The 13,975-nt window shown below is 45.0% G+C and overlaps 1 protein-coding gene and 1 pseudogene across 1 annotated transcript; one reads left to right on the top strand and one right to left on the bottom strand.

Moving 5' to 3' along the window:
• Positions 1–2,140: 2,140 nt before the first annotated feature.
• Positions 2,141–3,550, bottom strand: LOC102021207 (testis-specific serine/threonine-protein kinase 1-like). The gene has a single exon (XM_005374829.1). The coding sequence runs from the start codon at positions 3,442–3,444 to the stop codon at positions 2,290–2,292; it is 1,155 nt and encodes a 384-aa protein (XP_005374886.1). The 5' UTR covers positions 3,445–3,550; the 3' UTR covers positions 2,141–2,289.
• Positions 3,551–3,627: 77 nt separating this feature from the next.
• LOC102020879 lies at positions 3,628–13,542 on the top strand (annotated as a pseudogene).
• Positions 13,543–13,975: the final 433 nt, after the last annotated feature.

Genomic DNA, 13,975 nt, shown 5'->3' with positions numbered 1-13,975 from the left:
GAAGTAGACTTAATATTTGGGGGTTCTTTTCTTTTTTAAAAATTTTTATTAATTCTAAACAAAGCAATGACAGTTGAAAGGCTAATAAACTGTGCACAAAATCTCGCTGCCTCACTGAGCTGTAGGTGCAAAATAGCATGAGCCCACAACGCAGAGGAGCCTACCGACATTCCCAGCTCTCAGCTGAGATCCACGGGGACTGTAAAGGAGGGAGAGGAATGGAAAGAGGCCAGCTCTTCCAGTGACCGAGGCTTGGGAGTCAGGTTCCAGGTCAGAGGCAGGACAAAGCCCTCTAACCTCACTGCTCTTAGAAGACAAACTAGATCCTTGCTGGGAGAAGAGCCGTTCTTCAGACTCAAAATAAAAAGAAAAACAATTAAAATTTAAAAACCCTTTTCTATGCACTACTAGCTAACATTTAATAAAAACCAGCTAGACACAGATATTTTAATTACAAGAAGAAAACAAACAATGAAAGGAGAACCCAGGCTATCTAGTTATTGAAATCACAAGATATGAACTTTACAATGGATGTGGTGAACGCATTTCAAAAGATTAAGTAACATAAAATTCAATGGGTAAAATGTACAGCAGATTAGAAGAATTTAAAAGAGAATTAGAGGAGGGAGAGTCAGTGCCTAAGGCTGTATCCTCAGGTGCACAGGAGTCTATGACCCCACCTGCTCCTCCAGGACCATGAACAGAGAGGATAAACAGTGTCTAAGGGACACTGTGGTGCTTTTCTGTTGCTCACTTTCTCACCAGCTGCTGTGCCTGGAGTTGGGGCTGAGCAGGATGCTTGTCTTGGAAGGGCCACTCAGTGTACTTCTGTCCCTTCACAGTATGAAAAACAGGCAATTTATAAGGATGACAGCAACTAAGCCTACTGTTCAGGGTCTTGCTAAGTTGCCCAGCCTGGATGTGAAATTATGATCCTCCTGCCTCAGCCTTCCAAGTGGCTGGGATTTACAAGTGTGTGTCATCACAATCCAGGTTCATCTACTTCAATTTAGCAACCAATGTCCAGCAACTTCTTTGGGATGTGAAGAAAACTCCCCACTAAACTAGTGTCCCTGGAGCCAGTGGTGCCTGCCTGGGACCGGCCAAACCACCAGCGTGGATCCAGGCCTGGTGGAGGAGAGCAGTGCTCTGTGTTCTGCTAGAGCCAGACAGATGAGCTGTTGCAGCTCTGGCCTCCACAAGGTCATCCAGAGAGAAGGGAAGAGAAAGTGGCCACCATGGCTAGGAGAGGACTGACCAGGATATGTTGTAGGCAGGGCAGCCGGCATGTGGCAGCCAGTGGTGACAAAGTTACATCTGCCACAGGTCATGGGTGGCTGCCTTGCTTGCCTTCAGGGTCAGGGCATGCTCTGGGAAGATACTTAGCCTACTGGCAAGTGCCAGCCTCTCATCTCCAGCAGGCCAGGGATGTCACCCTTAGGAACAGGTTGGGGTTGGAGGGGAGTGGGATCTGGTCAGAGCCACACAGGACTGTGGAATACACTAGGCAATCCTATGGAGCCCTTGTTTCTGGGCTGGAGAATGAACACAGGGTGGGGTGAATCAGACCACTGCTGTGAACGAGGAGCTACTTCACATGGGGGAACCCATGGTGGACAGAACAAAAAAAAAATGTGACCCTGAGGATGGGGAAACTCAGGAAGGACAGAGAGGCTGACCAGCCTGCCCTCTGCAATTTCCCTGGAACTCCCACTGAGCTTTGCTCCCATAGATGGCCTGGCCTGGATACCTAGACTCTCAGCTCCAAATGTAGCCAAACCCAATGCTCCCTGGCCTCCCAGCCATCCTCTGCAGGCAGCAGCCTTCCTTCTCAGCATGTCTCTCCTGGTCCTTTCCCACCCGCACTTTAGGGGGTACCTTCCCTCCGGAAGCCACATCAGCCTCACCCTGCTCTCTGTTTCTTCACTCAGGCATCTGCTCTGGCCTTGTCCCTCCAGGTCTCCTAATTCCCCTTCCCAAATTTGAGCTGGTATAGCTGCCCCTGCCAGGGCCTGAGGTCCCAGTCTGGCCTGGGCACACTGAGATACATTATCCCAGGAGTGAGAATTCCCAGTCCACATGGGAAACAGGAGACAGCCCAGGACTTCAGTCATCTGGGCTAAAACATTCCCTTGGAGTCTGCATTATTACAATGGTTTATTATGTCTGTAGCCATGTGAGTTATCAAATTCAAAGGAAGGGAGAAGAACTGACAAAGTAGGAGCTCATTCTTCGCCTTCTTTCAGGCTCAGGGTTCAGTCCACCAGCTCTGCTTGGACTGAAATGGGTTCACTGGGTGGGCTGCTCTGTAGACTGCTGGGCTGGACCCGCCTCTGATTCCTGGACTTGGTGCAGGCTTGGGAAGGCCACAGTCTCCGCCTGCCTAGCCACTGGCATCTTACCCTCCGGTTTTGTCTCAGACTGTGCCTCAGGTCCCGCCTCAGGCTGTGCCTCTTCCCGAGGCTCAGGCTTGGTGGGAGCCTTCTTGGCAGGGGTAGATTCAGGAGTCCGAGAGGGCTCAGTGCTCCGGGAGCTCTCCCCCACTGCTGGGGCTGCAGAGGCTGGACTCTGTACCTTGGGCTGAACCCAGGTGTGGCCGAGGATGTCATCTATGCGCAGCCGTCGATGGACATCAGGATGCAGCATGTGATAGATGAGGTCCTTGCAATCGCTGGTCAGGTGCTTGGAGCGTGGGAAGTTGACACGATGTTCCTTCTGGAGGCGCAGCATTTTCTTGATGTTGGAGTCATCGTAGGGCATGGAGCCGCAGACCATGATGTAGAGGATCACACCCAAGCTCCAGATGTCATATACCTTGGGCTGGTAGGGAATGCCCTGTAGAACCTCAGGGGCTGCATATGCTGCTGACCCACAGAAGGTCTTACTAAGTGTCAGCTGACCACTGTCATCCCGCACGCAGCGTTTAGAGAAGCCAAAGTCTGACACTTTGATGTTATAGTCCTTGTCAAGAAGAAGGTTTTCGCACTTGAGGTCTCTGTGGACGATGTCCAGGTCATGGCAGTACTTGATGGCTGAGGAGAGCTGGTGGAACTTCTTGCGAGCATCATCCTCTTGCAGAGCCCCCTGGGTTTTGATGAACTCGAGGAGGTCACCCTGAACCCCAAGCTCCATGACGATGTAGACCTTGCCCTGTGATGTCTCAAAGATCTCGTAGGTCTTGATGATAGATCGATGGTTTAGTATGGCCATAACCTCAATTTCCCGAGGAAGGAATTTCTCCAGGAAGTCTGTTGGGGCTTTCTTCCTATCAATGATCTTAACTGCCACGTTAATCTTTAAACGCTCGGAGTAAGCAGATTTGACTTTTGCATAGGAACCCTCTCCTAAATTTATGCCCATTATGTATCCACGACGCTTGAGGACAATAGTATCATCCATGGTTCCAGAAGCAGTGTGTGTCCCTGAGGCTGTGCCGTCTGTCATTGCAAGACCTGGGTCGACAGTGATCTCAATTACACTGTTGATACACAGCCTTCTGGGCTGGCTGGGCCTGCTGTTCCTGCTACTAAGACACCAAAACTCTAGGATGGAACCTTCTGTACTGCCTCCTGAGTGACTTCAGTGCATGAAGTCACAAAGGAAGAGCACACAGGAGAACGAGGCTCTGGCCAAAGCCACTTGGACCTAGAACCATGGAAGGTCCACCAGAAGGCTGGAGGAGACTTGAAGGCCAGAAGAGTGGCCTTGTGCTTGGCTGGGACCTAAGGGAGTTGAAGACTGTGGGGTACACAAAGTCCTGACCATGAATCCAAACCTAGAGCTAGGATTGCATATGGAGGGGTAGGGGTGATAGTTGTAAACAAGGTCATTCCAGGTGGTCTACACATTAGTGAGTATGAGTGTATGTGTGTGTGTGTGTGTGTGTGTGTGTGTGTGTCTACATGTGTGAGCAAGAAACAGAAGGTAAATTTGACTGAGGACATTCTCAGGAGGGCTTCATTCAGGGCATTTTACAAAGATGGGAGTGGAGTTGTAAGGAACCCCAGAAACTGTGCAGGTGCTGTAACAAGCAGTTACACACTCCAGGCCCACACAGAAGAGGAAAATAATGGGAAGAGCAGTATAAAGACGAGCATCCTGAGAAAGGCAGTGACCTTGGGTGGTATGAAAGAGCCAGGGTACAGTGACCACTTGGACTTGTGGCAAAGGTGATGTATCTGACCTATTTCTCCTTCATCAACTCTTGACAGTGTCCACCCAGGCAGCCTGAAGGGACATGGAGCAGGGACAAGAAGAGAACAGGTGGGTCATGAGGGAGAGAGACTCCTGGTGAAGCCATTGCTTTGGCTTGGAAAGTAAGGACTTGACTCTCTTGCTGCATGGTTTGCCTGGGCTTTTCTTCCTCTGTACTTCTTTTTCCCCAGCACATTTGCTGGTCTACATAGAGTGGCTCTATAGGGGCCAACTGGGTGAGATTCTGTTTTTGGCTGTGACTATTCTCTTAGGGACCTGCCTAGACCATGGCTCTGGCTGGACTCTTAGGACAGACCTGGGGCTGGGGGCAGAAGGCTGGGCCCAGACCCTATGCTGAGACTGGCAGCCACTTCTTGGACTGCTCCATGAGGATAGTACAAGCAGCCAGGGCATCAGTGGCCAGGGATCTTTGTAGTGTGTCTGTAGTGAGGCTTCTCCTCTCTGGGCCACATCTGGAAAAGTAGGAGTCCCTGAAGATCTGGCTTAAACTTGGGTTTAAACTTGGCCTGATTTAGAGAATATGGGCTGCTCACACTTGGGACTTCTCTCCCAATGACCCCATGTGTCACAGACGAACCCTGAGGCCCTCAGGAAGACACTTAGAAGTAAATTAGTAAAAATGGAGGGGAGTCAGACTGGGCTGGGTCCCTACCAACTCTGACCTTTCCCCCTTTTCTCTACTCCGCCTCTTCACTTTCTTTCCCAGCCCTGACCACGCAGTGCCAGGCCTGTCTACATGGCCAGTGGTCCTTCCCTTGGCAGCTGATTCTCTTTCCCATCTGCGGTCTCTCCCCGCTGTCTCCATGTTCATGATGAATGGCGGGAAGCCAGCACTTGAAGATTTGTTCCCAGAGACCTTAGCTTCATCTATGTCCAGTGTTCTCCTCCATGCAATTGCAGCCTCCTCTCCTCTCCCAGTGTGTGGATGGATCCTTTCTCCCGAGGTGTCCACCCTCTCTACTTGCTAGGGTCTGGGCCTCCCTGTGACTGTCCTATAACAGTTCATTAGGCCATTTTCTCATTTTCCAGAACATTTTCAGTCTTGTGTGGCAGTAAAGCTGAGGCAATCTAGCTAGTTAGAAATGGGAACATGAAGATTCTCAAAGATTCCTGTCATCATTGAATGATCCTTTGAAAATTATTAAATGTGACTTGTTTTCTACCCTTGAGAAACCTAGCTACTCAGTGAAGCAACAGACCCTGTCCCTGTTCAGATGGACATTGTCATCAGGCTTCTGACAAACTTTTCGCCTTACCTGTTTCCTAGGGAATGACGTGAAGTCCCTTTTACATTAATTTTTAAGAGGTGAGTCTTTTCATGTTAATCTTTAAGAGTTATCTACCTATAACCTTCCTAAATTCTTACAAGCCATAACTCTGTGATTGAATCAAATAATTGCCCTTTCACATGGCAACAATATATATTGAAGCCAAGATCAATTGTATTTTGCAATATTACATTCTGTATATATGCATTTCAAAATTTAGTGCAGGTGCTTGTTCTCCTGAGAAGTCTGCACTCTATTGTCTGAATGCATACTACAAATTAAATGTGCCGCAATAAAATATTTGGCCTCTTGGGCAAAGGAGAAAAAAGAATGGAAAACATGAAAAAAGCATGCATTAATATAAAATATGGCCAAAAGTCCCAATACATGCATTACAAAAGAAGGACAGAATCAGATAGATGACAGAATTACTTGAGTAGATAATGACCAAGAACTTGACAAGACTGAAATCAAGCAATAACAAGAAATGAAATATCTCAGTTAGGATCAAAGAAAAGAAAACTTTGAAAGTTTGTATCAAATTAATTACATATTTAGAACACTGAGAAGAATGAAGAAAAATTACTCAAATGAGCTTAGCAAAATTCCTAGATACAACACCTCTGGAAGTCCATTGGATTTCTATAGGGCAATAAACAACTAGAAAATTAAATGTTTAAAAATACCAAGTCGTACCAAAAAATCACTGAATATTTACTAGTAAGTAAAGATGTTCAAAATGGATACACAGAAAATGAGAAAACTAAAAAGATTTAATCAAAGCTATATACCATGTTCATGGATTGAAAGATTAAGTATTACACATGTCATTTCTTCCTAAACTGATCTACACAGATGGAGTGCAATCCCAAATTCTTACTTGCAGTTATCCATGCATGTGTGAAATTCAACAGATTGATGCTAAACTTTCTATGGAAATTTAACATTTTCAAATAGCCATGATAATCTGAGAAAGAACTACAAAGTTGAAAGACTTATACTACTAGGTATCAGTGTACTCTGTGTTTTAAAAAAATGTGGGAGTGGCAAATGTTCAAAGACTGGTGGTAGAATTAAACTGGCAGTAACCATTAATGTAACATAAGCATATTCAGTACCCAGTAAGTCCACTCTTAGTTATTCCATATTCACAAATGAAAATGTCAATAATACCATTATTTATAATAGCCCCAAACTACAAACAGTGTAGATGACCATTATCAGCAGAATGCATAAAAATATTGCATTCCTAAGGTAGAGTATCACATAGCAGGAGTAAGCAAACTCTGTTAAAAACCCAATAGTATATATTTCAGGTTCTGCATGTGATGTAGTCTCTGTCATAGTAACTTGGCTGGTTTAGGGTGAAAGCAGACATAATATGTCAACAAATAGGCCAATGTATGCGGCTGTTCTTCAAGAAAACTTTGGTATGTAGCAATGGAAATGGATGAACTACTGCCACACAAAACACAGATGAATCTTGCAATATAATACTAAGCAAACGAAGGTAGACTCAAGGAATGCATTCTGAAAGGTGAAGCAGGGAGATTGCAACGGGCTTGAGAAAGGTTTCTTGGATGTTACCGATCTTCTAGTTAATGACCTAGTAGCTAAGGTGTGCTCACTTTGTGGTCATTCATTGACACATAAAGTATATGTATTTCAATAAATAGTTTTGTTAAATAACAGTTACTTTAAAGCACAAAAAGATGATTCAAGGGAAGTTTAGATACTTTGCTTTGAAGAAAGCAACAGAGTTACCCAATAATATCAAAGAGTCTATTTCATGTTGTATTTGGGGGTAAGTTTAAATTTACTTTGTATGTATATAGGATACTTGGCAAAATTATGTGGATATTTTCTGCTGAGAGATGAAACTGAAGTTATGACTGAGGGTAAGTATTGAGATTATAATGAAAACTTTATGCATGGCCTTCACTGTTTGTGATTTTAGTCACATGTGAGTTTTATATAAGGGTGTGAGGATGGAAGGACGTGGTAGTGGTGTTTGGATGGGTGGGGGGAATTAGCGAAGGGCTGGATTAAAGGGCATCATTTTCTTTTATTGTTCTAGTTTTCTTTCATCTCACTGCAGTCTCTCCACTTACCTTTCTCATTTCTCAAGACCCATCTATCATCCTCTGGTCCTTGGGAACCACAGCAAGTTAAGGGCTCATGCACTCATTCATTCAGCAAATATTTTTCCAGTATCTTCTGTATGACAGCACTATTCTAGATGCTGGGAGGACCACTGCAAATCAAGTGAAATCTCTTCCATGGAGAATTCATGGAAGTTATTGGATTTAACATACAAAGAAATCAGTTAACTGCTTCCTAAATCCATACACAGAATTAGATGGCATTCAAAATATTAATGTGCACTTTTTGAAATGAAGATTGGATAGTCAATCATAGCGTTCCAGCCTCAGCAATCAAACACTGTCCTTGATTATGAAACCTTCAGTGATCTTGCTTGACTGAGGGCTCCAGGCACATTTGTAGCTCCAGCCACCTTACTTCCCACCCACCTCTGTATCCCCAACTGACCATACATTTCTCCAGCCACCTAGCTAGCCACTGTGACCACTTTCTTTTCCTCTCTCTCTGGAGAGTCTCCTGGGGGCCAGAACAACAACAGCTCATCTGCCTGGCTCTAACAGAACACAGACTGCTGTTCTCCACCATGTTTGGATCCATAGGTGGCTTGGCTGGTCCCAGGCAGGCACAACTGGCTCCAAGGACACCAGCTTTCTGGGAGTTTTCTTTAATTTCCGAGGAGGCTGCTGGAAATTGGCAGATTAACTCAAAGGTCAGTGAGGCCCAGTAGGGTGATCAAGGGATCTTTATGTGGAAGAACGCCGTGTGTGTGGGAGGGGTGTGCTGGGCAGGACAGACTTCTCCCATAGGTGGAGCTGGGAGTCAGCACCATTCAGCTCCCAGCATGCACAAGCATAGCTCCAGTGTACCACAACCTCCTGCCTCCGACCAAGAATAAATAATTAGGATCCTTGGTACTTACAGGCCCTCCAATGTTAAATGGCCTTCAAATTTCAACACACTTCTAATTCAATATTGTTATTTTTTACTTGCCCTTTGAAAGAACAGATTTCCAATTTTTAAAAATCCTATTAAAATTTGCCCAAATTACTGAAGGACACAAAGAAAATCTGAGTAAAGAGAAGAGTGTAAACCTGATTTTGGAAAAGAAAGACTCAAAACAAAAATCAGTTAACTGTTTCCTAAATCCATACACGGAATTAGATGGGATTCAGAAACAGAAAATACCGTGCCTTTGAAGCTTGTCCTGTTTCCATGAATGCAATTCTCCTCTTTCTGCCTCCTTCTAGGAATACTAGTATGTTGACTATTTCCGTGAAGGGAGGGAGGGAGAGACAGGGAGAGACAGAGACAGAGAGAGACAGACACGGACACAGACAGACAAGAGACAGAGACAACTGATTCCTGAGGAAAAAGTGTTAAGTGAAGTGACCCGCCTGAGTCTTGGGCTGAGATCATAACGGAACTGGGGTGCTGGAAATGGTCTCAGCGGATGAAATCACGACTGACCTATGACTTCCCGCTTTCCGGGGTCTATATCGTAAAGGAATCTACAAGCGGACAGTCAGAGATGCCTCTGACTGTCCAAACCCTAGAGAGAAATCCAATCCCCTCCCCGGTCTATTCTTCGAGTTTGCCCGCCAGGTTTCTTTTATCCAGCCCACGGCAGGATTTTAAGGACCGGAAGTACACTCCACGCCGCCGGTGTGCAGCTCTAGCCTCTCAGCGCCAGCGCACGAAAGCACAGGCGCACGACCTTCATGGGCGGGGCTTAGGAGGCGGCGCTACGGGGCTGCGGATTGGCCAGTCTTGAGGGGGACGGTTGGCCCTGACTCCGGGTTTGCGGAGGAACCTGAGCTGGGTGGGAGAGAACAAAGTTCAAACTCCCGCCGGGATATCCAGAATTTGAAACCTGGCGTCATGCAGAATTACCAAGGTTTGGTGGAATGGGAGAGCTTGGGCACAGAGCAGGCTGCCCGTTACATGAGGTATGTGAAAGAGGCCAAGGAAGCAACAAAGAGTGGAGATCTGGAGGAAGCCCTTAAACTTTTCAGTTTGGCAAAGGACATTTTTCCCAATAAAAAGCTGACAAGCAGAATCCAGAAACTACAGGAAGCCTGGGAGCAGTTGGAAGCACATGAAGAGGATGAATTCGCAGATGTGTGCAACTCCGGGCTGCTGCTTTATCGAGAACTGTACAACCAACTGTTTGAGCACCAGAAGGAAGGCGTGGCTTTCCTCTATGGTCTTTATAGGGATGGGAGAAAAGGGGGTATCTTGGCAGATGACATGGGACTGGGAAAAACTGTTCAAGTCATTGCTTTCCTTTCTGGTATGTTTGATGCTTCTCTTGTAACTCATGTGCTGTTGCTAATGCCCACTCACCTCATCAGCATGTGGGTGAAAGAATTTGCCAAGTGGACTCCAGGAATGAGAGTCAAAACCTTTCACGGCCCTAGCAAGGATGAACGTAGCAGAAGCCTCCACCGGGTTCGGCAAAGGACTGGCGTCCTTATCACTACGTACCAAATGTTAATCAACAACTGGCAGCAGCTTTCCAGCTTTAATGGCCAAGAGTTTGTGTGGGACTATGTGATTCTTGATGAAGCACATAAGATAAAGAGCTCATCTACTAAGTCGGCAATATGTGCTCGTGCTGTCCCTGCAAGCAATCGCCTCCTCCTCACAGGGACCCCAATCCAGAATAATCTACAAGAACTATGGTCCCTTTTCGACTTTGCTTGCCAAGGTTCCCTGCTAGGAACATTAAAAACTTTTAAAATGGAGTATGAAATTCCTATTATTAGAGGAAGAGAAAAGGATGCTACTTCGGAGGAAAAAGCCTTGGGACTTAAAATGTCTGAAAACTTGATGGAAATCATAAAACCCTGTTTTCTCAGGAGGACTAAAGAAGAAATACAGAAGAAAAGGTCAAACACCCCAGAGGTCAGACCCACTGAAAAGAACCCAGGTGTTGATGCCATCTGTAAGATGCCTTCTCTTTCCAGGAAAAATGATTTAATTGTTTGGATACGTCTTGTACCTTTACAAGAAGAAATATACAGGAAGTTTGTGTCTTTAGATCACATCAAGGAGTTGTTAATGGAGACACGTTCACCATTGGCAGAGCTAGGAGTCTTAAAGAAGCTGTGTGATCATCCCAGGCTGCTGTCGGCCCGGGCTTGTCGTTTGCTGCATCTAGGGACTGTCAGAATCTCTGCTCAAGATGGAAATGAGGAAGATTCCTCAGATGTGGACAGCATTGCTCATGTAACTGATGATACACTGCTGGAAGAATCTGGAAAAATGATATTTTTAATCAACCTGCTGAAGAGACTAAGAGAGGAAGGGCATCAAACTCTAGTTTTTTCTCAGTCAAGACAAATTCTAAACATCATCGAACGCCTCTTAAAGAATAAACACTTTAAGATACTGCGAATTGATGGCACAGTCACTCATCTTTTGGAACGAGAAAAAAGAATTAACTTATTCCAGCAAAATAAAGATTACTCTGTTTTTCTGCTTACCACTCAAGTAGGTGGTGCTGGGTTAACGTTAACAGCAGCAACTAGAGTGGTCATTTTTGACCCTAGCTGGAACCCCGCAACTGATGCTCAGGCTGTGGATAGAATTTACCGAATTGGACAAAAAGAAAATGTTGTGATTTATAGGCTAATCACTTGTGGGACTGTAGAGGAAAAAATATACAGAAGACAGGTTTTCAAGGACTCATTAATCAGACAAACTACTGGTGATCAAAAGAACCCATTCCGCTATTTCAGTAAACAAGATTTAAGAGAGCTTTTTACGGTTGAGGATCTCCAGAACTCTGCAACCCAGCTGCAGCTTCAGTCTCTACATGCTGCTCAGAGGAGTTCTGATAAGAATTTAGATGAACATATTACCTACCTACAGACTCTGGGAATAGCTGGAATCTCAGATCATGACTTGATATACACACATGACTTGTCTGTTAAAGAAGAGCTTGATGTGATAGAAGACTCTCAGTATATTCAACAAAGAGTTCAGAAAGCTCAATTCCTTGTTGAATTTGAGTCTCAAAATACCGTGGAAAAACAAAGAACTGGAAATGAGGGGGCCTGGCCAATAGCATCCTTGTTTCCTTCTGAAACAAAGAAGAAATGCCCTGAATTGAAGAAACTGAAGCCTTGGCCTTTGCCTCTTATAACTACTCATCTTACCCAGGAAGGAGATATCAGTTTTCAAATGGCAAATGTAAGCATTGATGATCAAGACCTCTCCAATGCGAAGATGAATGTGACTGTGTTACAAGATATTATTCATCCATGTGAGAATACACTTAATACTGACTCTGTAGCTACTTTACCCAAGGAGTTTGGAGGTATAGAAGAAATTTGGACTGCCCCATTACTGGGAACTGCAAGAAGCTTTGTAGTTGAAAATGAAGCTCTGCAAAAACAGGCACTACAAGAAGAGCCTGAGCAAGAGGCACTGCAAGAGAAACCTCTTGGAAGTTTTAATTATTTAGCTATCCAAGCAGTCAAAGGTGATCTAGCACCTACTCTAGAACTACAGGAGGATGAGATTTTATATCACTGCAATCCCTGGCCCAGCAATCCCATAACAAACAAAAGCCAAAACACAAAAATGGGTGCATCTGTTATTGAAATATCTGATGAATCATCAGCATCCCGTGGTGCAGTGGAGGACACCCAAGCAAGCGAGGCCAAATCAGGAGAACCTTTAGCATCTTCAACACAGTATGCATGCGATTTCAATCTTTTCCTGGAAGACTCTGCAGATAATAGGCAAAATCTCTCCACTCAGTCTTTGGAGCATGTTGAGAAAGAAAACAGTTTGTGTGTCTCTGCAGCCAATTTGAGTGCAGAGTCCGTGCACAGCAAGGCATTGTCTAAGAAAGACAATGAACCAGAAGAAGTGGTAGTTAATTTTAAAACCAGAAGGAAAGCTAGACGGATCCTTTCAGATGATGAAGATGAGGATGATTCCCTGAAAGGTACTTCAAGCACAAGTCCATTCAGCATGTCTCTCCTTCCTTTGTCATCTGTGAGACAGTTTGATGCTTCTACTCCCAAAGATAACAGTCTACGTGGACAATTCTTTTCACCTAAAATATCTGGCAGTGCAAATAAATCTATGAACTCTAGGCGATCTCTGGCTTCCAGAAGTTCTCTGATTAATGTGATTTTAGATGATGTGGAGGATATAGAGGAAAGGCTTGGCAACAGTGGTAAAGCAGAGGGCACTGAGGATGACCTGGAAGAACAGGCTGAAGAAAGCAGTGATGAAGCTGCAGAGCAGATAGAAGATCCTTCTGGAGAAAGGCTGCCTTTGGAAAATAAGTGTGGCAGGCTAACGATGTCTAAGCCATCAGGCTGTCATCTACAGACCCCCCTTTGGGAAGCTGACCCTTTCTGTGCTGAACCCCTGGTTGACTCTCCCCAGGGTAAGACAGTGCAGGCTGCAAATGACTATGAGACTCTTATAACTCGTGGAAAAGAACTAAAAGAGTGTGGAAAAATACAGGAGGCCTTAAACTGCTTGGTTAAAGCACTTGATATAAAAAGTTCTGATCCTGAAGTCATGCTCATGACTTTGAGTTTGTATAGGCAACTTAGGAACGCTTGAAAATGCCGTAACCTATATATTATGTTGGGGGGATGCTTTTTGTTTCGAGGAATAAAGTCCTGATGTGTAACCCTGACTGGAGGGGTTACTTTTGAAATTGAAGTTACTTTTCTCAAGTGTAAGAAAAAGACCTTAGGAACCACTTCTGTGTTCTTAAGAGAGAAAATAAGGGTGAGGAGTTCTGTTAGACACAATGCAAGACCAGTGCCTCTCACTGAGCTTACTGAGGCTGGGGACCACGTGCAGGGAAATGGTCCTAAGAACTCGCAGTTACTTCCTCGAGTGTCCTCTCGATGATCCCATCTCAAGAATTTTTAGCTGTATGATTCTAAGCAAGTGCTTTTGTAAATAAAGCTGTTAGTGCTTTCTTTCTGTTCAGTAGAAATGATTTGATAGGTGCATGTCTCCAGCAGACTAGGAGTGGCCACATCTAAGTTGCTTTTGGGACATGGTCTAAGATAGGCTAAGAGAGGAATAGGCAGTGTGAACAGGTTGGACCCTGTGTGGTTTCTTCCGTCATTCTCGCCACTTTCTGAAGCAGTTCTGGATGTTCTCTTGTGTCTTCTTGAACTGTGGTTAAAACAAATTCAGTGACTGCTGCTGCCGAGTGCCACCTAGTGGAAGGGCAGGCCGGTAAAAACTTTATAGGATGTTCTCATCCACCCAGCTCACCAGACCTGGTGCCATATAACTTCTGGCTCTTCCCCAAAGTAAAAATGACTGTGGCAGGCAAACATTTTGAATGGATTCAGGACATCAAGGCAGCCAAAACGGCACCACTGAAAGACACGAAAGCAGAC

Source organism: Chinchilla lanigera, unplaced genomic scaffold (genome assembly GCF_000276665.1).
Source record: "Chinchilla lanigera isolate Chin_1 unplaced genomic scaffold, ChiLan1.0 scaffold00005, whole genome shotgun sequence".
Lineage (NCBI taxonomy): Eukaryota > Metazoa > Chordata > Mammalia > Rodentia > Chinchillidae > Chinchilla > Chinchilla lanigera.
This window is presented reverse-complemented; position numbering and strand designations above follow the sequence as displayed.